This window comes from Antedon bifida, chromosome 10 (genome assembly GCF_963402885.1).
Source record: "Antedon bifida chromosome 10, ecAntBifi1.1, whole genome shotgun sequence".
Classification (NCBI taxonomy): Eukaryota; Metazoa; Echinodermata; class Crinoidea; order Comatulida; family Antedonidae; genus Antedon; species Antedon bifida.
Genome location: NC_136235.1, coordinates 13002086 through 13026695, shown reverse-complemented (window position 1 = coordinate 13026695; position 24610 = coordinate 13002086). Strand labels below are relative to the sequence as shown.

The following is a 24610-nucleotide window of genomic DNA, read 5'->3' as shown; positions in this document are numbered from 1 at the left end:
CCGGGAACCAGTGCACAATTTCAAGCGCTGCTCGAATAGCGCCATCTATGTTTGAACAAAAAAAGGAGAATTGAAAACCGGACCATGTGTGTGAAAAAAGTACACGCGATCATCGGGCATTATGTCGAATTTTCGAGAACTTGGTAGGTGTTTCAAACAAAAAATAAACCCAATTTTATATTGTTACCGATATTCAGATAAAAATATATGCTTTACTAATACTTCAAGAACTCTTAATAACCAATTATGTCCAGCAACGGTAAGGTCGTACTCGCAAGAACATCAAAATAATGCTAGGCCTAGAAAGTATGAAACCTGTGTTCGCCGCACATCAGCTGTCGGGCACGCGATGCGATTTCAAGCCGGTCAGCTAAATAATTATAAATTAGGCCTAGACCTAACTTCGGCGATACAAGTACGACCAGTCAGAAGTTATGCAACTCGGTGCACCGCACCAAAATTGTATAAAGTTAAGTATTATAATAAAGAACTAGCAAGTCAATTTTCTAGTCCTGTTTCAAATTCAAGATATTTTTCAAACTTTGCGTCGTTGAGTAGCATTTTTAATTGGAAAGGTGATGGCGATGGAAAAGGCCCGTCAAATGGAAGTAATGAAAGCAGTAGCAGCAGTAGTGACGGTGGAGATGAAGATAATAAAGATGATGGCAGTGGAGGAGAAGATGACCCTCCTGCGAGTGGTGGAGAAGATGACCCTCCTGCGAGTGGTGGAGAGGATGGTCTGCCAAAATATTCAGCAGGTCAAGGACCTGTTGTTCCTCCGACCATGGTGTCGTTGACACCAGTCACTGTTCCAGATGAGCTTTCGCCAATACCTGTTATAGCCGTCAACAGGAATCCAGTGTTTCCGAAATTTGTGAAAATGGTTGAAGTAAGTAAGTGAAAACTAACTTGATAATAAATGATATTTTATACATTCATTGCTGTGAAAGCTTTGTTAAGAAAGCTCTAGTTTTAAAATTAAATCAATTCATTAGTTAGCTCATAGAGATATTATAGTGAATGGTACAAATAATGCACTTGTCAATTGCGTCATTTGTCCGATGTGCGTCATACTTTAAATACCAGGACGCACCCGTGGGTATAAAATGTGACTTGCCTTTAGGTGACCATAACATACCCATTTTGATGTGTGAACATGTTGTTTATGATATGGTGGGTGGTAAAGTGACGGACATTGACGCACCTTGTCCACTGATGTGACGTACAATCTAGGTTATTTGACACACCCCTGAGTCAGTAATTATTTGTAAATGACGCACCTCTCCCGGGGGTCGTATAGTGGGTCATACAATTGACAATGTGCATAATGTCGTTCGGTGACACTGACAATTGTCCAATTATTTAGGTGTTATATAATAACCATTATTTAATATTTATTAATACATTATAGTACTTTCATAATTGTATTATAAAACAAAATTGAGATTTTAAAATGTCTAAACCCAATTTTTTACATTCCATATTTTGTTGAACTTTTGCAGGTATCGGATAAAACATTGATTGATTTAATTAGGAGAAAATTCAAATTAAATCAGCCATATGCTGGTGTGTTTCTGCGCAAGGAAGACAGGTATGTCGATAAATTCCTTTTCGTTTTATATTCAATGAAAAAACAATAACAGTGTTTTGTATTTGTTGATGGGGAAGAATATTTTTATGACTGTTTCAAGGCCTAGTTGAATAGTACAGTCAGGCTTTTAAGTCATGAAAATATTCTCTCCATTCAACAATACAAAAAGTTATTATTATTTGTTAGAACACCCAACTGTTTGAATTAATCACTACCATCTTGAATTGAAATTTCAAAATTCTGAAATTTGGCACTCAGATTTTGGCCGTCGAAGCAGAGCATATATTCTCATGTTGAATGTAGTTATATAATAGTAATATCCTGGATTTGTAAAGCGCCTAATGTGCTGTACATATTAACATTCCCATAATGCAGCTAGTAATCATAGCAAAGTTGTGTCTTGACCTTACCAGGTACCCATTTGTACACCTGGATGGAGAGAGGCAAACATATGTATCTTGTCTAAAGCATGGTTACCACTAGCGATGCAGCGCAGCCAACACAATGTAAGAAAATGCCCTTCCAATAATTGTGTTTGCCCCGCCTGCGTGAAATCAAACCTGCTTGTTGCATGTCAACGTTACTTGCCATAGCCTTTGACCTGGTTCACCAGTACTATGTTTTTCAGTGTTCTTTTGCCTTGCGTTGTTACGTGAAATCAAACTGATTTGATTTCCTGTAGCGATGTTTGCAGCACTGTTGTGTGTTGGTTCCCACTTGTGATTATGCAATGAGCATTGGATTCGAACTCACAATCAGTAGTCCAATGTCAAACACACTGCGTCATGCGGCCATACACATATCTTATTACTGTATATCTCATTTTTGCTTTGTTTTTATCGTTGAATAGTGAGGAAAACGCAGATGTTGTGGACAGCCTTGATCACATTTACCAAGTAGGAACGTTTGTTCAGATTCACGAGATGCAAGATCTCGGTGAGAAGTTAAGGATGATTGTAACTGGACATAGAAGGTACAACTCTACACAGTTAAACATATGATTACTTACAATATATCTTTTTATGACAGGATGGCATGTATTGAACAATTACATAATAACAGTGTGTATTTTATGGGTATTGCTAACCCCCGCAAACCTCCAAAAAACATAGCAAACCCCACCGAACCAACATAAAAGTGATTGAATCATGAAGTGTACGACCCACTGGGTATATAAAATATTGCATTTCTACTGTTAACTACTTATTTTAGGGATAAAACATCATTTTTTGGTTAAAAATTAGTTTTACCCCAAAAATAATTAGTTAACAGTAGAAATTTAATATTTTTTTTACATGGATATACCCAGTGGGTTGTACACTACATGATTCAATCACTTTTATGTTGGTTTGGTGGGGTTTGCTATGTTTTTTGGAGGTTTGTGGGGTTTAGCAATACCCTATTTAATTACCTGCATCAATAGTTTTTGTGGCAAGCAGATTATTTGTCATTGCTCAGAGCTTATTGACATGTCCAAATTGTTCCACATTCAATGCATGATAGTCTATGTGCACCATTCAGAAACTGTGCTGGTAGTATGTACAGTGAGTGCGCAAATATATCACATAGTCTATGCATGTCATTTAGAAACTGTGCAGTGAATATGCAAATTATGGTTGAACTACCTGCCATTTCCAACACTAGCCTCAAATGGAAAATCATGGAATTTTATTATTTAAGTATTTTCCAGGCCTGAAAAGTCATTTTACTTTCATTTAAAAGTTGTAGAAAGAAACATGTTATAAGAAGACAATTTTTGTTGGACACCATGTAGAATTGTATTTTGCTATATTAATATTAAACTGTTATAAAGGTCATGGAATAAAGGTTATGAACCTTGAACCCTATTGTATTTGATTACTATCATATGTTTGTTGTGTCAAGGCTGTTTTGTTTTCTCCATGTAGGATAAGCATAACTGGTTTAGTTGATCATTTGGAGATCGAAGAAAAAGAGAAAACCGATGCAGAGAATGAGAGCAAGGAACAAGACGAAGCTGAAACAGCTTCAGAGGAGGCAGCTAAAAAGGAGTCAGCTGCAGAGGAGGCTGCTAAAGGTGTCCTGATGGTGGATGTTGAGAATATTAGCCATCACCCATTTAAAACAAGTGAAGAAATTAAGGTCAGGATCCTATCTAGTTACTACCCAACAAAGTGTCCCCTTAATAGAAATGTTCCATCTTAATAGGGGTGTCCTGTGAATAAAGTTGCCTCATAAATAAGTGTGTCCCCTTAATAGGAGTTGTATGTTCAAGAGCATAAAATTATTTCACTAACATTTACACTATTCATAGTAGACAAGTGTATACTTATTTTTATGTGCATCCCACCTAATAGCCAGCAGGTCATGACCTATGACCTGTTGGTATGCTAAAGGATGCTACATTAACCTTTGTTCATCGCATGCCAGTTACAGCTTTTTCCTGCAACTGTGTCGTATATGGACATACAATCCATTTTTAATACCTTTTTTTAATAATGTAATTTTTACTATATAAATAAGGTATGACTTTATTGAAAAAAATCTTAATAGGGTTGTCCTGTGAATAAGGTTGTATCATAAATAAGGGTGTCCCCTGAATAGGGATTGTAATGTATTGTTAAAACATCTGAGCATTTTTGTCCCAAAGGACTGATATTGTGCTATTGAACACATTATAACTAATGTGTGATGGGGTTTCAATATACAACTCTGTTGTTGACTGTGCAAGATCTGGGTAGACGCTGCACTGCTGGCTGTCGTGGCTCCGTAGAGGACCCACCCTTAGTTTCTAGTTAAGTTTAAGGATGATAATAAATACATTTACCAATGTCCATAATGAAACTCCATCACTTTATTTTCAATAGGCTTTAACAGCAGAAGTAGTGAAGACAATTAGGGATATTATAGCTCTCAACCCATTGTACAGGTATGTTTCATTTATGATTATTTAACTACGCTAAGTTAAACTTTAGAAGCTTTTCCAAACTCTGAAATATTTGTACTTAGATACTTGGTACAATTACAAAATTATAAAAATAAAAAATTCTTCCTGAGATTCAGTACAGACAGTTCATAAATAAAATACTGCAACAAGCTTCGTAGGTAAACATAGGCTACATTTTTGGTTTAATAACCTTAAATAACAACTTTCAATGAGCTACATTCTGCTGAAGTTCAAACGATGTTCTTTGTGAAAATCAATGAGTTTAGTTAATCATAGAAACAAAGCAGTTCTGTACCATATAAACAAACAGATCATGCCTAAATTGATTAAAATCGATAACCACGAATGTTATCTGTATCATCATTGTATGTAGGTCAAATTTAAATAGGAAACCTTCTGTCGATCTTTGCATTTTAGTATTTTTTATTATTTTCTAAGGTTCTGTCTACACTATCAAACTAGTTTTGTTGTCACATAAAGTTTGATAGTGTAGACAGAGCTTAACACATATTTTTTATTCACTATGTAGAGAGTCAGTTGCACAAATGATACAAGCTGGTCAACGAGTCATTGATAATCCAGTTTATCTCAGTGATCTTGGAGCTGCGTTGACGGGTGCAGATCCTAATGAGCTACAAGAAGTACTGGAAGAAAGAGATGTAGGTATACAATGTATGACAGGTGGCACACTAGATTATTGTTGTTAATAAAGATGGAAGACCTGGGTCCAAATCTATCATAGTATTATTATTTTGTTTAGAACCATGTATGGGTTACTGTTAAGCTCTGTCTACGCTATCAAACTAGTTTGACAAAAAATATGTGATGCCCAAATATGGTAGTGATTTGACATCATCATGTCCATATATGGGCACATCACATTTTTTTGTCACATAAAGTTTGATAGTGTAGACAGAGCGTAACATTATTACACTAATATTTACACTATTCATAGTAGACAAGAGTATACTTATTTTTATGTGCATCCCACCTAATAGCCAGCAGGTCATGACCTCTGACCTGTTGGTATGCTAAAGGATGCTATATTAACCTTTGTTCATCGCATGCCAGTTACAGTTTTTTCCTGCAACTGTGTCGTATATGGACATACAATCCATTTTTAATAATGTTAACTATGTAATGTAACTTTTACAGGTATGACTTGATTAATGGTCACGTTTAGAAATTTTTCATCCAGAACTTTACTACATACATTTGTGTATGTAATGTATATTAATGATATACATTACATATACAAATGTATGAAGATCATGGTAATTGGTTACCTAAAACTGAAAAGCTAGTCTGAGTAAGTAAGTAAAGTGATTGTTTATTAATTCATTTTGTATATATTCCATAGATACCGGAGCGACTAATGAAGGCCCTTAAGTTGCTGAAGAAAGAGTATGAATTAAGTAAGCTCCAGCAGAGGCTAGGAAAAGAGGTATGTTTTTTCTTTACTTAATATGCTTAGCTTACAGTATGGATTTGTGCAAATTTTTCTCTTAGAGACTTTGATTTTGACTGAAATTTGTATCAAAGGAAATCAATTTGAACTGTTTTCTAATTATATTTATTTTTATTGTATCATATTTTTTATTGCCCTAATTGCTGTCTGCAATTTCTTTTTCAGGATGACTGCAGTCTAAAGCTCTGTCTACACTATCAAGCTAGTTTAAGTGTGCCAAAATATGGTAGTGATAAGACATCATCTATGTCCATATACGGGCACATCACATTTTTTTGTCACATAAAGTTTGATAGTGTATACAGAGCTATACATGTGATAGTCACTACTGTAATTAATACAATTCTTTTTCATCAGGTTGAAGATAAAGTGAAGGCAACTCACCGGAAATATATGCTTCAAGAACAGTTAAAAATCATTAAGAAAGAGCTAGGTCTAGAAAAGGAAGATAAAGATGCAATTGAAGAGAAGTTTAAAGACAGGTTAAAGGTTAGTTCAACGTAGTAGCAGAATTGTAACTTGGTTAGGCCAACCTAAAAAAATGTTTCCTGTCGATTTTTGGCTAGTCGGGAGTATTATTTTTTTGCGCCGAACATGTACATAGACGCGGCTAGGCCTAATGTTTATAGACCTAACAGTCACATGGTTGTCACTACGACACGAAAGCACCTGTCTGTCAAGATAAATCAAGAGCCTATCCTAGACTAGGCCTAGCTATAGAGCCTAGGATAGGCCTTTTTCAACTGATTATTAAATTACATCGTGCAGTACAAACAATGACTTTAGAAAAAGATACTCAGCTCAGGGACAACAGCCAGTCATAGGTTCAAATTCACAGCATATCAGTTAATGTGCCTCATATGTCATTTTTATAGGAGAAGACCGTCCCAAAAATAGTCATGGATGTTATCGATGAAGAGATGAACAAATTGTCATTTTTAGACAACCATTCTTCAGAATTCAGGTAAATTATATTTAAATATTTTATATGTACAAGTTTTATATGGAGTATTAGTCCAACTAGAAATTGGTAGTCTTCTTGCTATCAATGCATCACCATACATTTTAACACTGGCTACTGTTACTATTTAAATATCGTATAGGTCAATACAGTGTAATATATTGTACCTGCCATCTTGTATCCCATAATGCAGCAGACAAGTCTACTTCTTCATTGCATCCCACCTAATAGCCAGCAGGACATAACCTCTGACCTGTTGGTATGCTAAAGGATGCTACATTAACTTTTGTTCATCGCATGCCAGTTGTCGCTTATCCTGCAACTGTGTCGTATATGGACATATACTTTGTATTAATATGTTTATGAATCAAATAATTCCATCCATTAAAATGCAGTTTGTGGATACCACCACCATGATTTCTACCAGCACCATCACTGTTACCATAATCACAACTAACTGCCAACACCACAATTGCTACCAACACCACAATCACTGCTACCACCACCATGATTTCTACCAGCACCATCACTGTTACCAGACACTACAACTGTTGCTACCAACACCACAATTTCTACCAACACCACAGTCACTGCTACCACCACCACCATGATTTCTACCAGCACCATCACTGTTACCAACAGTACAACTGTTGCTACCAACACCACAATTTCTACCAACACCACAATCACTGCTACCACCACCACCATGATTTCTACCAGCACCATCACTGTTACCAACACTACAACTGTTGCTACCAACACCACAATTTCTACCAACACCACAGTCACTGCTACCACCACCACCACCATGATTTCTACTAGCACCATCACTGTTAGCAACACTACCACTATTGCTACCAACACCACAATTGCTACCAATACTACAATTACTGCTACCATCACCACCATGATTTCTACCATCACCACCATGATTTCTACCAACACTACCACTATTGCTACCAACACCACAGTAGCCATAATACCAAAAACACTGCCATTGCTCCTAAACACTAGATATAACCACCTAAATATTGCTGATACCACAATTAAAACAGTAATTATATTCATTGATAGTGTAACAAGAAACTATCTTGATTGGCTGACCAGTCTACCATGGGGTGTGTTTAGTGATGAGAACCTGGACATCAAGAAAGCCCGTCAAGTTTTAGAAGATGACCACTACGGAATGGAAGATGTTAAAAATAGGATTTTGGTATAGATTTTGTTTTCAATTTTTTTATATAATCATTTTGTAAGTCAGATGATCAATATGGATATTTTTTGGAAAGGTTGTGATTTACAGCTGAGCACATTTTGAATGTCCTCTAGGTGAGCGTTGTAGTTTGTTGTAGAACATTTCAACTACCTATGTCAATAGCGTTGTAGTTTGTTGTAGAACATTTCAACTACCTATGTCAATAGCGTTGTAGTTTGTTGTAGAACATTTCAACTACCTATGTCAATAGCGTTGTAGTTTGTTGTAGAACATTTCAACTACCTATGTCAATAGCGTTGTAGTTGTAGAACATTTCAACTACCTATTGTATGTCAATATTTCTAACTCAAACAGCACTTTGTTTACCTTAATATGGTAATTCAAAATTAAATAAATAGATAAATATGAAAATGTTTGCATGTAATTGTTCTTTCTTATAATGCTTAAATTATAAGTAATTTGTATAATATAATGTACATTGAAAGTCAAAATGCATTAAAATAGTGGAAGAAGAAGAAAAGAATAGAAGGCATAATAGGAAGTAACCTAATTCTATTGAGAGCTAGATAAAAACAAGCCCGTCCGACATTGTGTCTGCCCCACTGTACTCTAACAAATGGTAGAGTCCATTATGGGTGTGGTTATTGTGTGGGCATGGTCTAGTCTGGGTGGTGGTTAATACAGTATCTGATTTCCTCACATTGGCATGTTCTAGGAAAAGGCACAGATCTAGTGGTCTGAATACATTGTCTCTAAATAATATTTGAGGGTGTGTGGCGCAGTGTGTTGGACGTTTGAATACTGATCGTGAGATCGAGGTTCAACTGTCGCTGCATTGTTTGTATTCTTAGGCAAGATACTTTACTTACGTTTGCCTCTCTCCACCCAGGTGTATAAATGGGAACCCGGTTAGATTAAGACACAACCTTGCGCTGATTACTAGCTGCATTATGGGAGTATGTTTCCATACGTGTTTGATCCAAAATGACTGGGGTAATAATGTTCAGCGCTTAGAGGTTTCACAACATTAGGCGCTATATAAATCCAGGATATTATTATTAATAGTTGAAAACTATTAATTATGTTTACATTTGTATGTTTATAGGAATTCATTGCAGTTAGTGAACTGAAGGGAAGTACACAAGGCAAAATTTTGTGTTTTTACGGTCCACCTGGAGTTGGTAAAACAAGTATTGCGAGGTCCATAGCCCGTGCTTTACAGCGAGAGGTAAGGAACAACAATCATTTATTTTTATTATGAAAGATTATCGACAACAACATATTTTTGGCCTACAATTCAACTAAAAATTCAAGATTTTGCGAATTAATTGATTGAAGTGCTGGGGAAACCCATCAGTTTTTTAGGCCTAGTTATTATGTAACAATTGTTTATTTCTTTCCTTCTACAGTATTTTCGGTTCAGTGTTGGTGGCATGACTGATGTTGCGGAGATCAAAGGTCATAGGTGAGTGATTAAATGTCACTTTCAAGTAATGTGTGTGAACTTTTTAGTTAGAGTTTTTGTTGAATATGATTTTTTCAGATTAAAGCTCTGTCTACACTATCAAACTAGTTTGACAAAAATATGTGATGTGCCCAAATATGGTAGTGATATGCCCAAATATGATATTGATATGACATCAGCATGTCCATATATGGGCACATCCCATTTTTTTGTCACATAAAGTGTAGACAGCGATTTAGATGAATATTTTTATAAATGTTTAATCGTCTTTGTGTTTTATTTGATTTGCAGGAGAACATATGTTGGAGCAATGCCAGGAAAGATTATCCAATGTTTAAAAAAAGTGAAAACTGAAAATCCATTAATATTAATTGATGAGGTATTTAAATTTTTTTTTTCAATTTATAAGAAACTAATAATCAAAGCTGTACATTTGAAGCTTTGTCTACACTATCAAACTTTATGTGACAAAAAAATGTGATGTGCCCATATATGGAAATGGTGATGTCATATCACTACCATATTTTGGCATATCACTACCATATTTAGGCACATCACACTTTTTTATCAAACTAGTTTTTAATATATAATGGGGCTTAAGAATTATGTAGAAATTACAGAATATTAGTGTTTGTGTCTATGATGAGCTGCACCCTGGGAGAGATACACAGTGTGTGTCTGTCCTCATGAATTGTCCAATCACAAGGACAAGCTGGATGACATCACCAAGTGCACAGGGGCCATCTGAGACAATTTAAAGCAGAGAAAATTATGTCACCCCCAAACTCCTTTGCAACATTTGATGTTACACTTGACTGATTTCATTTTATTTTCTTAGTTTTTAAATTGCTTTCAGAAATATGAAGTAAACATGACAACCTCAACTCACTTCCTATTTAAAAATTACATCGTGTACCACCAACTTTATAATACCTGTTTTCTACTTCATTTATTTAGGTTGACAAAATGGGAAGGGGTTACCAAGGTGATCCTTCGTCTGCGCTATTGGAACTTTTAGATCCAGAGCAAAATGCCAATTTCCTAGATCACTATCTTGATGTTCCGGTTGATTTGTCAAAGGTGTGTATGTAAGAGTTTATATGATTTTTAGAGGGCATACTAGGTGACAGCGAAACAAGTCACTGTGGGATGCTTTAAATTATGCTCACAGTGATTAGAACACATGCGGGGAACCTTATTCGATGGTTGTCTAACCATAACAGCTCTATTTATTGAACTTTGATTTTCGGTCTTAATTCTATTGTTTTATTTTTTTTAACCTTTTTGCAAACCTACAATGGGTTTCTATATTACTGTTCTATAAAGCATTTACAAAATTGTCTATGATGAGCTGCACCCTGGGATAGATACACAGTGTGTGTCTGTCCTCATGAATTGTCCAATCGCAAGGACAAACTGGATGACATCACCAAGTGCACAGGGGCCATCTGAGACAGTAGAAATTAATTGTGTAGAAAACTAAAATTTTATGCTGTTGGATTAAGCGTGATTCTCACTAGAACGCAGCGACGTATTAACACAAGTGCTGTATTGCGTAATCACAAGTGAGAACCAACTGTGCTGCAACCATCACAGGTTTGATTTCACACAGGCGGGGGCAAACAAAATTATTGGAAGGACATTTTCTTATGTTGCGTAGGTTGCATTACGTTGCGTCACTAGTGGGAACCACGCTTTGGCAAAGAAACTTTCTAAAATATGTGTACACCTTTTACAATGTTACAGTACTCTAGATAAGACTGCATATCACACTATTATATAATGACAAACTCTTTCATAGAAGAACTCTTTTATACTACTATGTTAAATTTGGTGTTGTTTGTTTCTCAGGTTTTATTTATATGTACAGCTAATATTATTGATACAATACCTGACCCTCTTAGGGACCGAATGGAAATGATCGATGTATCCGGTTACGTGGCGGAAGAAAAAGTTTCAATTGCAGAGGTAAGAATGAAACCAACTGTCTCCACTTTCAGAGTCCCATTTTTTAGTCGAGTGGCCAAGCGGTTAAGGCAGGGGCGCTGCCGCAAAGCATAGCTATACAATCGGCACAGGTTCAAGTCACTCCTCAACCATTGTTCTGGTGGTAGAACAAGTAAGAATATTTAGTTTTAGTGTCTATGATGAGCTGCACCCTGGGATAGATACACAGTGTGTGTCTGTCCTCATGAATTGTCCAATCACAAGGACAAGCTGGATGACATCACCAAGTGCACAGGGGCCATCTGAGACACATAATAAGCATACTAATCATCTGAAACTGAAACGCTTTATTTGTCCATTATCAAATCATAATAAAATAACAATAGAAATTCATCTTAAATATTGAAAAAATCATGATGACCCTGAATAAGAATAGGCATTAAAAACTTGGATGGATGTAAAAAAATACTCCAGAGTGGAGTTGTGGCTTGGTGGTTATGATGCTTGCCTACCAATCGAAGGGTCTTGGGTTAAAATCCTGTCATATGTCAGGATTTTTTCTAATGACCAATTACAACTCTACTCCCAAAGACTTGTAATAAGACTTTTTTATGTAGAGCATCTTGTGTATATGTTTGTCTTGTGAAGGATAGTGAATGAATTCGCTTATGGTTATCCTTGGCAATTTGCCTAAATATATTTAAAAAAAATTAAAATGTTATTGGTTTCTTCTATAGAAATACCTACTTCCGCAAGTGAGAGACCAAACTGGTATAAAGGAAGACCAGGTGGGAATTTCAACGGATGCACTTAATGTTTTAATTAAAGAATACTGCAGAGAAAGCGGCGTACGTAATCTACAGAAACAAATAGAAAAGGTAGAAATATAAATTGTGCAATATTTACATTCATTTGTGTTAAATTTTTGTCAGCTTGTTGTTATTTTTTTGCTCCATTTCATTTCCACGATATTTGCATAATTTTTTAGCAGCAAATGCATTGCATGGCTGCAACATGTCTACTTTATTAGGTTGTCCTTAATCCTTGGTTGTATTATCTCATTAAACAGCTTCCCATTAACAAACAATAAATAATAATTCATGAGGCTAATACAACTATAGAATAAATATTCACCCTAGTATTCAGTTAACGTGCAGGTAAGATTTTCATTAAAAAATTTAACAAAACTGTCGATCTTGAATTTGGAGTAGGAACATAATGTATTATGTATTACATTTGTGGCTATAGCATTTGAAAATGCATAACAATGCTTGTACTGTGTAGCATTTGGCTATGCTACACAGGTGAAAGTAACAAAAAGTATTTTATTATATTATATTATTTAGATATTTAGAAAAGCAGCATTTAAAATTGTAAATGATGCGGAGCGTGATCTTTTGGTTGACAAGGATAATTTACAGGACTTTGTGGGAAAACCAGTTTTTATGAGCGATAAAATGTTTGAAAAGACGCCAGTTGGTGTCGTCATGGGTCTTGCTTGGACTTCAATGGGTGAGTAAAGATAACAAAGTTTAATCATTTCAAAACTTTGTTACGGGCTTGCTCGTTAGGCTGACACCAACAATAATAATATAACAAAACATGTTGTAGTTGTCGTCCATCTTTATCCCTCCCCCTTCTCTTTACCTCTATTGGGCTCACTTCTGTGTCACAAACATATCACAACATTTTCTTATGATATTCCAAATCATTTCCAACTCTTTGACATGCATTCTGGAAAGCAGGTGTTTTGGTCCCTAAACATGTTTCATTGTAATGATACTTGCATTCAATACTAAGTGTTCTACAACTTCTTTCCATGATAATTTAATATGTCCAATATACTATATTTAAACCAAATTTTGGACGGTAACCAGCAGTTTACAAAATGTCTTTTTGTATACATTTTTGCTGACTGCAACAATATATACTAGCTACAACATAATTTTGCTTTTCACCAGGGTCTGTTTTCGTTGTGCCGTCTCAAAATGTAGCGATATTAAAACAATTGCTTTTAAGTAACAATTTCTTTATTATTTTTATAGGTGGGTCTACACTTTATATTGAAACAATAAGAAAACGTTTGGAGGATCAGGAGAAGTCAGAGAGTATGGGGTCAATGGAGCTGACTGGTAACTTGGGAGATGTGATGAAAGAAAGTGCTCACATAGCCTACACATACGCAAAAGCCTTCCTATGTAACAATGATCCAACGAATAACTTTCTACAGCAGTCTCATATTCATGTACACGTACCAGAGGTGATTTAAAAAAAATGTATTCTTTCGTAGTGGAGCTGTAGTGGTGGTTAACATTCTTGCTTTCCAATCCCAAGGTCCAGGGTTCAATCCCGACTGAGTGCCAGGGTTGTAACACACGACTCTTTCAACTCCACTCCCTAAGCCTCAAATGAGATGATAAATAAATAAAATAAGCACAATAAATTGTAAAATAGTTTATCCATCCTGTAATTGGTGAGTTACTCGTTGTTGGATGCGTATGAAATAGAAAATTATAGATATAAGGGTCCCGAAAAGCCCAACAGACTTGATATTTGGATCAAGCTCAAGGAAATCCACCTTTGGAAGAGTTGTCATTATCAACATTTAAAAATGTGTTTTTTACAGGGCGCCACTCCAAAGGATGGACCAAGTGCTGGTTGTACTATAGTAACCGCCCTTCTTTCATTAGCCAAACAAAAACCAATTCGGCAAAATGTTGCAATGACCGGTGAGGTTTCGTTAACGGGAAAAGTTTTACCAGTTGGCGGTATTAAAGAAAAAACCATTGCAGTAAGTTGTGTTCTGTTTTTTTTCATATATTATTTTTCCTGTGAAAAAACGAGAATACATATAATTGATATAACGTGGCAGGATTCTCGTTTTTGGGTAACTAAGACTAACTCGATACATAACATAAATAACATTTTTTAGGTTTTTTTTCAATAAAATCTATAAAACATGTAATTTCAGTTTAAAGCCTTGTTCTCGGAATGAGCTAGGTGCAACGTGACCAATCACAAGCAACAGTTGGATGATCCATCACATCGTCATTGGTCAAATTTCTTGCGTTGCACATGCATCCTTGCATGGCGTCCTAGTGTGTACCAAGCATGAGGGTCTGTTTTTACTAGGATGATAATAAATACATAGATAAACATCACATAAATCCAATCAAATAAATGTCAATAACGGCGATAAAGTTCATATCCTAGTATGAATAAGACTTTAATAATGTTATAAATAAAAAATTCATATTGAAATACACAGAAATTTATATTGTTTAAAGAATTTCATTAATTTGTCTTGAAAATGTGACTTTTATTTATATTTTGTAGGCTAAACGTAGCGGTGTAGACTGCATCATATTACCTGCTGGAAATCGAAAAGATTTTTCTGATTTACAAGACTTTATTACTGATGGACTTGAAGTTCATTTTGTTGATAATTACGAAGATATTTATAACATAGTTTTTAGTTAGGGTATTTTCATTGAACGATTGAATAATATGACAATAATGATGATATTAAAACAGTTTTATTTATGCTAGGAAATGATGACTGATCATGTTATTTGATGTGACTCTAAAATGATCAAATAACGTGATCAACTGATCATGATCAAGTCAGTTATTTTATGTGACTGTAACATAAAATAATGTGATCAACTGATCATGATCAAGCCAGTTATTTTATATGACCCAAAAATGATCAAATAATGTGATCAACTGATCATGATCAAGCCAGTTATTTTATATGACCCAAAAATGATCAAATAATGTGATCCACTGATCATGATCAAGCCAGTTATTTTATGCGACTGTAACATCAAATAAATGTAATCCACTTATCATGATCAAGTCTGTTATTTTATGTGACTCTAACATGATCAAATAATGTGATCCACTGATCATGATCAAGCCAGGTATTTTATGTGACTGTAACATAAAATAATGTGATCAACTGATCATGATCAAGCCAGGTATTTTATGTGACTCTGAAATGATCTAATAACGTGATGACGTAATCACTTTTACGTGATCTAGTGGAGTATGTTGTAGATTAACCTAGTTTAACATGATCAATGAATTGCATTTCATCTTCCTTCATCTATCTTCCGGTTTCTCTTTATCAGGCTAAATTTGGTTAGGAACATGATTAGTCTAACTGTGGAGGAAACATTATAATTAAGATATAATCGATTTGTAAATATATTTGTGGGGAAATAACAGATTTCTTGTAGCCAAACTAAAATAAAAATATTTTGGCACACATGGCGTATCATATATATACTGTATATACTGGAATGAAAAGTTAAATAATAATATCCTGGATTTATTTAGCACCTGATGTTGTGAAACCTCTAAGCGCTGAACATTATTACCCCGGTCATTTTTTTTGGTACGCGTATGGAAACATACTCCCATAATGCAGTTAGTAATCCGCGCAAAGTTGTGTCTTGATCTAACCGGGTACCCATTTATACACCTGGATGGAGAGAGGCAAACGTAAGTAAAGTATCTTGCCTAAGGATACAAGCAATGCTTAGTATAACAATAAGAGTTTATTTTAATGTAATTTTATAATAATCATACAATCACAAGCACATTTGTTCTGAGATATCTCTGAACCATTACTCGAATTAAAAAAAAACTAGTATTTACTGAATAAAAACGTTTACATTCAAAGGGAATTTTCGTTTATAATGCGTTTTTCGCGCCGTGGCTTCAGCCAGCTATATTCCCAGAGGACTACTCATTCAGAAGCTATATCAAACGGAAGCTATAGTTCTAAAGGCTGACAGGTTTGGAATTTTGGAAACTCGGCCGGGTCATGCTCAAATTACAAATCCTAAGGCACGTCTGCTGGGAGAAGAGAGTCTATGAAAACATTTGCTGATAATATTAATATAGTATTATTGAGATGCATGTAGACGGTAATCTGTAAAATCTTTTAAACTAAATAATGACTTTGTTCTTGCTGTTATTGTTAGGCCGGTATTATAATAATTAATAATAATAATAATATCCTGGATTTATATAGCGCCTAATGTTGTGAAACCTCTAAGCGCTGTACATAAATAAATATGAAAAAAGGGAAATCCAACCATGCCAAAAAAAAACCCAAACCGCAGTAAGAGGATACGCCTTCGTCGCTAACCAGAGATCGGTCTAATTGGACCCCGGTCAGCACCAGTTGTGTCTCGGTCATCCCGGACTCAGGCGCCTCCTGCCCTACAAAAATAGATCTAAAACAATCTTGGTGGCATGGAAAAGGAGAAAAAGGAGATTAAAATGCTTTAAGAAACAAATAAGCCTCTTAAAAACAGCCACTGACTGTGCATTTTTAAATGTAGTTTGGAAGAGAATTCCAAAGCATAGGAGCTGCATAAGATAAAGCACGGTGACCGTATGAGATGGTCTTCACTTTAGCAGGAACAAGACGATTCTGAGATTTGGAACGAAGATGGCGACATGAGGATTGTGGAGTGAGAACATTGTCGATGTACTTCGGTACAAGGCCATGAAGAGATTTATATGTGAGTAGCAATATCTTGAAGTTGACACGCTCCTTCACCGGAAGCCAGTGCAGTTCATGTAAGATAGGTGTTATGTGGTCTCTACGGTTAGTTTGACACACTAGACGGGCAGCACTATTTTGTAACATCTGCAACTTCCTAAGCAGGGTCTTGGGCAGTGCGACATGAATACTGTTACAGTAGTCCAGACGTGATGATATAAAAGCATGCACAAGTCGTGTAGTTGTTTCCCTATCCAGAAACCTACGAATTAGACCAATCTTCCGATTCCCAACTATAGCAGAACGACAGATGGCATTGATGTTAGCATCCATCCGCATGTGGGAATCCATGTAAACCCCAAGATTTCGAACTTCTGAGGATGGTTTAAGATCTAATACAGAAGATGGTTGCAATGGCAGAGATTTTCGGAATCGTGATGTAATATGAATAAGCTCTGTCTTCTGTATGTTAAGTTGCAGATGATTGAATAATGACCATGTGTGTATGTCTTTCAAACATGCAGAGATTTTAGACATAGTATTATGAAGATTAAAGGGTGAAAAATCCAAATACAGCTGTGTATCATCAGCATAGAACATGCAGTTTAGACCATGTGCGTTTATTAATGATTCATGTGGAGTGGTGTATAAGATAAAAAGAAGGGGTCCAATAACGGATCCTTGAGGAACGCCGCATGACAAACTGCTTGATGATGATGAAATGGAACGCACTTTAATGGCATGTGCGAGAAACTAAATACGACTCAATCCAAGTGAGGACCTTGCCAGAGATACCAAACACTGATTTGAGACGATGAAGTAGAAGAGAATGGTTGACAGTATCAAAAGCAGCAGAATAGTCCAATAGAACTAAAAGAGCTTCGCGACCAGAATCAATGGCCCTAATCAAATCATTGTGCACACGCACTAGTGCTGTTTCAGTACTGTGATTGGCCCTGTATGCAGACTGAAAGTTTCCGAGAAGTTTATTTTCTGCAAGGTAATTCTGAAGCTGTATGCATGCAATTCTTTCAAGCACCTTGGAAAGAAAGGAAATGTTTGAGATCGGCCGGTAGTTAGCAAGTATATTGTGATCCAGCTTAGATTTTTTAATTATAGGAGTGATGATGGCGTGCTTTAAGTGTGATGGAAATTTGCCAGTTGAAAATGAGGTGCTGATAATGGATGTTATACACATTATGAGCTCATTTATGTGGGTTTTCTGCAAGGATGTAGGAAGAGGATCAAGGTCACATGATCGTGTGCGAGATGCCATGATTACTTCCAATATGTTCTCTGATGTTAAATCATCCCAGTTTTCCAGACTTGAAGTAGCTGGTGGTGGCACTGCAGGTTCCGGAGGTATATCAACACATGAACTTAGGATATGGTCGTTGACCTTCTGAATTTTATCTCTGAAAAAGTCAGCAAACTCTTCCGTAAGGGCGTCTGGTTCAGCATATGAAGGCAAAACCTGACCATGACCTGGATCTGTAAGTTCGTTGACGAGATGAAAAAGGTTACGCAGATCGTATTTCTGAAAACAAGTAGGGTGATACTGTTTCTTTGCTTCGGTAAGGTGTAACGAGTAGTCACGACAGGAACGATGATAAGACTGTTTATCAGTACTGCTATTTGACTTCTTCCACTTTCTCTCTGCAATACACTTTAGGCGTTTCTCACTCCGAAGTTGGTCGTTGTACCACGGGGCGTGGGGACGTAAAGTGATTTTACGGTCAACCACAGGCGCATGCTTGTCAAGAAGATTTACAAGAAGAGAATTGTATTGTTGGACTAGGGTGTTTAGGCAGTCAGAAGGATTGAGTAACAGTGATGATGAACGAATATCATCACAGAACTCAACGTGATTGATTTCCTTAAGCTTGCGCTGCTGTCTGTGCACAACAATAGAAGGTGGACGACTCAGGTTGACCAAAGCAGTTAAAGCCATATGATCAGATGGCAAGTCATCATAGCAGTCGAGAGCCGGTACAAAATTACTAGAGGTACGTATAATTATGAGGTCAAGTGTGTTACCATTTACATGTAGGCATTGCTGTGTGGTTCTTCAGGCATGCCGATTGTAAAATATCAAGAAAAGTATTAGCATGAGTATCACCATCATCATTCACATGGAAGTTAAAATCACCGGCAATTAGTAATTCCACGTTATCGTTGCAGAGGGAGACCTGCTCAAGTAAAGATGAGAAATCGTCAAAGAACATTTCAGGACTAAGTTTGCTCTTTGCTGAAGAAGGAGGGCGATAAACTATAAATACTCTTAAGGCTGTGTTAGATGGTGGTGTTGAGACACTAAGATCGATGTATTCAAGCGCTTTGAAGGAAGTAGTATCATGGAGATGAACATTAAAACCAGATTTAATAAAATTGAAAAAATTCATCTCCTTCCCAAAATATTTTTGATATCAAATTTTCGTTTTTAGTGAAGGTAAAGATAAACGTTGAAACTTACCAACGTTTCGTGCGTTAGCATCGAACTTTTTCAAGGTAGTGGTGTCAGCTTGGTCAGCTTGGTGCCATGCTAACGCACGAAACGTTGGTAAGTTTCAACGTTTATCTTTACCTTCACTAAAAACGAAAATTTGATATCAGATTTAATAAGAAGAACTGCACCTCCTCTAGAAGAACGTGGTAAGCTTTCAAATCAGTCAAATTAAAACTTTATTTTGGCTGTCAACCTAATAGGCCGGTATTTACAATAGGCTGATATAATAATTCGCCGTCACATAATCATCGAATTATAGTAAAGTTTTTGTTTGTAATAGAATATAATTTGTTCTCACTTGAATGTCTCTTTATAGCACCTTTGGTCTGACTGGCCATTTATCACTTGTTGACATCTAGGCTTGATGAAGTGACCCCCAGACTTGACCTTATCAATAAAGATAAACTAACATATTGCATATAACCCACCTTGGTACTATTATTTGCTTTGAGTGATTTGAAATAAATAAATTCAAAGTAGGATACTTTTTTCTATTTTTGTGTGGTTACTCACAGTACATAGTTTATGATTATAGTTTTGTTCTGTACCGTAGGTCAGACTATATATTTACGTTACACAAAATGTTTACTGCTGATTGTTAAAGATGTAGGCATATTGTCCCTTTGACTAATTTAAAAAAAGATAAAACAAAAAAGATTTCGAAAAAAGTGGGTCATTTTGAAGTATCATAATAGTTATTAACTTTCACCAAAAATTAGTCAAAAAAAAAATCATTTAACTGAAATACAGACGTTCTTTTGTTCAAAAATTAACTTTGACTTCCAGTCGAAGTTTTCGATCAAAACATATCTCATATAATGCAACGCGCTTGTTTGGCTACTCTGTAAGCATAATCATAAAACTTCCTCGCGATCTGTGTGAAAACACCTTCTCAACCGTGACGAGTTGTGATGCATAATGCATACTTGTGGTTTGAAATCTTTGTTTACTTTCGCTCGCAACGATTTTCCAGACTAAATGTAATCAAATTAATTTACCTGTTAATTACGTAAACTTGTTGTTTTTGGCTTAAAGTGAATAACTTTAATATTACTTTGATATGGCCAATTTAAATTTAGAATATTTTGACCTTCATTTTTTGTGTTTCAAGGGACAATACATCTTTAAACAAAATAATTGATAATTAATTATTTCTGAATAAGAAAGAACAATAATTTAAGGTTGTCCCCCAAAAAAACATGAAAAATGAAGATTAATAAACTTTAAGTAGGTAATTTTGCAGTTTTAATAAAGATATTCACTCGGAGAGCAACTAGTTCCTTTTTTTAATCCTAAACATGAATAATTATTTCATGTGGGCCTATAAACAAGATCCAAAAAAAAAAACTTCAACATCAAAGCCAGTTTCCATTGGCCAATTTGCTAAGAGTCGAACATTCCTGAGCAATGATTGGTGAAAATCTTAATACGCATTAAATCACAATATATGATCTAACTTTTTTTTTTTTATGGCTTTTACCTCTTTCACAAATCAAGTATGGCGACCACAGATCATTCGTTTGAGCGATCTTCCAAATATCCATCTTCCAAATATCCATCTTCCAAATATCCATCTTCCATTGCATTGTTCCAAGTCGGTGTATATATTTTGCCCATTATTTTGATAACGTCTAAATCAAGTTCTTGAAAGAGAAAACTAATGTTTCTGATGGGAAATTTATGATTTGAATAGAAAATAGGCACCTGTTGCCAAAGACGTGATTCCAAATGTGGACCACTATGGAATGTTGATTTTCGCTATAAGTCATTCTTCTTGAATGATTAGAAAATTGGCCGTTGAAATTGAAGAGTGTGCAGTATTTATAAAGCACATCATCAATGTAAAACGTTTGTTCAAATCTTGTACAGTACCGTGTTTAAACAAGCATGGAAATTTCGAAATGATTCACTGAATTCCATGACTCAATAACTATGTTATCTACATTGCTACATTATTGATTTTATTTAATACACTTTTACTATATCTTGTTTTGTAATCATTTGTGTAAAATAATGATCTACTGTATGTATCGATGTAAATTGGGGGTGGGGGGGGGGGGGGTGTTGGTAGGATGGGGGTTGATAGTTGCTTTTGCCTTTTTACTTTTCTGTTAATTGTTATATTTTATATTGTGAAGGATGCACCTTTGTGCTGAGTGTGCCACCGATCTAAAGTATTATGTTAGGTGCACTCATCCATGCAAAATTTACATTTTGTGGCACACCATGTGTGCATTAGGAATTGCCTATTGTTCTATTGCAACCAGTCTCACAATAGGTTACAGGGAAGGCAACGGTTATTCTGTACTGTTAATGTATGTGCATGCAATGCGTACTTGTATTAGTTTAGTCCACAAAAAAGCTTAGGCCTACTGTTTGGAGGCTCAACTTTGGTGAGCTTTTACTTTATTTATTTATAGTAGTTATTAGTGTAACTAACCAATAGATGCACTGATTATGTTTAAATAACATAGCATAAAACTAACTCCAAATAACGAGAGAGGCATCATCATTCCTGATGATGATCAAATCAAGATTTAAACGTTGAATCATGGCTTGCCTCTCGTTATTTGTTTTATGATATTGTAACTATTTGTTGTATTTTGATACAGTATTTATGCATATTATATATATTTTTAAACATTATTGGTCTTATGCTAGGCCCATTAAATCTTCGTCCATTTATTACATATTCATAGTACGTTGATCTACTATATTTTGGAGCAGTGTATTTAATTGATATTTATGAAATTTCAAGAAGAAAAGAAAAAGAATTAGAATCGTGCGTTATTGGCAAAATACGTGACTATAGAAGTGTTCGCATGTGAACATACTGTACTTTAGTTAGTACGTACCTATTGATGTATTTGTCTTTTTATTTTGTTTATAGGTATTGCGTGACATTTCTTCTTGCAAAATCATCTATTAATGATATTATTGAACCTGTTTCATTATAATTATCTTATATTTATTATTATATTTTTTCGGTTTTGTTTACCATTATACAGACCTCTATTGATTGAAATTAATCAAATACACGACAGTTGTATTGTCATTTTTTGAAGAATACAATGTTGATTGATCGGAATCTATACAGTATAATAATTTGACAACGTCGTATGCCATAACCAACATTTATGGATAGGCCTACCTTACACTGAGTCTCACTCTAATGTGCATAAAGCCAATTAGTAGGCCTATGCTACAAGTAGCAGAGTTGTGAATTCCATTCATATAAATAAATGTAGGCTTTTTATAGATTGATGATAAAAAAAACAACGATGAAGGATAAGAAGGTTTATGTATAAGTGGTGAAGTGTATTCATCAAAGCTTTCATATAGGTATTTATATGTAATATGCACATTCTTACTGCATGTGGAATTTTGAAATGATAAAATTGTTAAAAAAAAAAAATGTCTAATTTTTTTAATGGATCATTAAACATAAATGTTGTTAATTGATAATGTATGTATAAACAAAATAATATATGGAAATATTTTTAAAGAAAATAAGTAAAAAAAAAATGGAATGAACCCACATAAGAAAAAAAAGTTAAGTGAAACTTTGATGGGTTATAGATGCAAAAAAGGATAATCTGTTGGAAATACATTTTGTAAACATTTAAAAATCAAAAAGATCAATGTTAAAGGATGAGAAAAATATGTTAACAGTAAAAAGTAATTAGTATAACAGAGAATATGCATTGTTAAATGAAAATATGTTTGCATAGATAAATCCAAAGAAAAATAAAATGGGACAAACCCATGGGATGGATTTATTAAACATAAACGTATTATAATTGTATGAAATAAATATGCATGTAGATGAAAAAAACCAAAAACAACTATGTAAGAAAAAATAAGCTTTGTTAATGAAAAAGTGTTATAGATAATATGTATAAAAAGAGGAAACTATGTAATCAATGTGGTTAAATGATAATGTATGTATAAACAAAATAATATATGGAAATAGTTTTTAAAGAAAATAAGTAAAAAAAAAGTGGAATGAATCCACATAAGAGAAAAAAGTTAACGGAAAATTTTAGGAGTTATAGATGCAAAAAAAGGATAATCTGTTGGAAATAAAGTTTTGTAAACATTAAAGAACAAAAATATTAATGTTAAAGGATGAGAACAATATTATGTTAACAGTAAAAATGTAGTAAGTAATGAGTATAACAGAGAATATGCATTGTTAAATGAAAATAGGGTAGATGAAAAAAACAAAAACAACTATGTAAGAAAAAAATAAGCTTGTTAATGAAATGTGTTACAGATAATATGTATAAAAAGAGGAATCAATGTGATAATATGTAAACAGATGATTAAACAAACATTGTTAATATAATGATATGTATAGTGTATAGTGAAAAATATATGTAAAGAGAACAGTTGTATGGAAATAAAAGTGGGATGAACCCACATAAGATCAAAATTTCGCCCGGAAGAATACAATTATTTTGGGTTACGCACTTTTTAGGCACTGGTCCTGATGCGCCACTGGTTATATTCACGCAAAATCTACTCTTAGATTATACTGTATTTTCTGAAAATACATACAATACGCCATGCGTGTCAATGAAATCTTACTTTCTTTTTCATTCCAACAATTTAATGATCTGTGCCGGTGGGTATATCACTACCATATTTGGGCACATCACACGTTTTTTTATCAAACTAGTTTGATAGTGTAGACAGAGCTTTATTTGTAATTAAAACCAGGAGGATAAGATAATTAAACCCGTCATTTCTGGAATAGATGTCCAATATAATGTGATGAATTGAGTATTGAGGGCGCTGCGTAGTCATTCTGTAATTGGAATACAGGTGACACTGTGTGATAAAAGACCGTGCGTAAGCAGAGCGGGTCTTTTGTTCGTTTTGTTGGCTCTCGCTATGTTACTACAGTTTTGTTTGAGAGTTTGTTTAAGCTATTGATATGTTCTTATTTTTTTTGCTCAGTTGGAAGTATAATAATCAGGAGTTGTTATCTTGTTATCACGAGTTGATGC

At 34.9% G+C, this 24610-nt stretch overlaps 3 protein-coding genes and 3 non-coding genes across 7 annotated transcripts; 4 read left to right on the top strand and 2 right to left on the bottom strand.

Moving 5' to 3' along the window:
- Positions 1–110: 110 nt before the first annotated feature.
- LOC144853664 (lon protease homolog, mitochondrial-like) lies at positions 111–16170 on the top strand. 2 transcript variants are annotated; one of them, XM_078711421.1, is made up of 20 exons: positions 111–889; positions 1503–1591; positions 2442–2564; positions 3499–3712; positions 4438–4499; positions 5047–5176; positions 5878–5961; positions 6343–6474; positions 6861–6949; positions 8021–8159; positions 9268–9390; positions 9572–9627; positions 9919–10006; positions 10585–10707; positions 11479–11595; positions 12312–12452; positions 12921–13086; positions 13620–13834; positions 14201–14365; positions 14911–16170. In XM_078711421.1, the coding sequence occupies exons 1-20, from the start codon at positions 122–124 to the stop codon at positions 15052–15054; spliced, it is 3168 nt and encodes a 1055-aa protein (XP_078567547.1). In that variant the 5' UTR covers positions 111–121; the 3' UTR covers positions 15055–16170. The 2 variants fall into 2 exon arrangements, with proteins under 2 accessions (XP_078567547.1, XP_078567548.1); XM_078711422.1 differs by having other exon boundaries at positions 4438–4503; positions 5051–5176.
- LOC144854925 (small nucleolar RNA SNORD67) lies at positions 10260–10379 on the top strand. The gene has a single exon (XR_013614733.1). It is a non-coding gene; the product is annotated as a small nucleolar RNA SNORD67 (small nucleolar RNA).
- On the top strand, positions 10964–11083 carry LOC144854926 (small nucleolar RNA SNORD67). Its single transcript, XR_013614734.1, has one exon. It is a non-coding gene; the product is annotated as a small nucleolar RNA SNORD67 (small nucleolar RNA).
- On the top strand, positions 11763–11886 carry LOC144854924 (small nucleolar RNA SNORD67). Its single transcript, XR_013614732.1, has one exon. It is a non-coding gene; the product is annotated as a small nucleolar RNA SNORD67 (small nucleolar RNA).
- Positions 16171–16918: 748 nt separating the features above from the next.
- Positions 16919–17629, bottom strand: LOC144853479 (uncharacterized). The gene has a single exon (XM_078711175.1). The coding sequence runs from the start codon at positions 17627–17629 to the stop codon at positions 16919–16921; it is 711 nt and encodes a 236-aa protein (XP_078567301.1).
- A 196-nt stretch (positions 17630–17825) lies between these two features.
- On the bottom strand, positions 17826–19043 carry LOC144853478 (uncharacterized). Its single transcript, XM_078711174.1, has one exon. The coding sequence runs from the start codon at positions 19041–19043 to the stop codon at positions 17826–17828; it is 1218 nt and encodes a 405-aa protein (XP_078567300.1).
- Positions 19044–24610: the final 5567 nt, after the last annotated feature.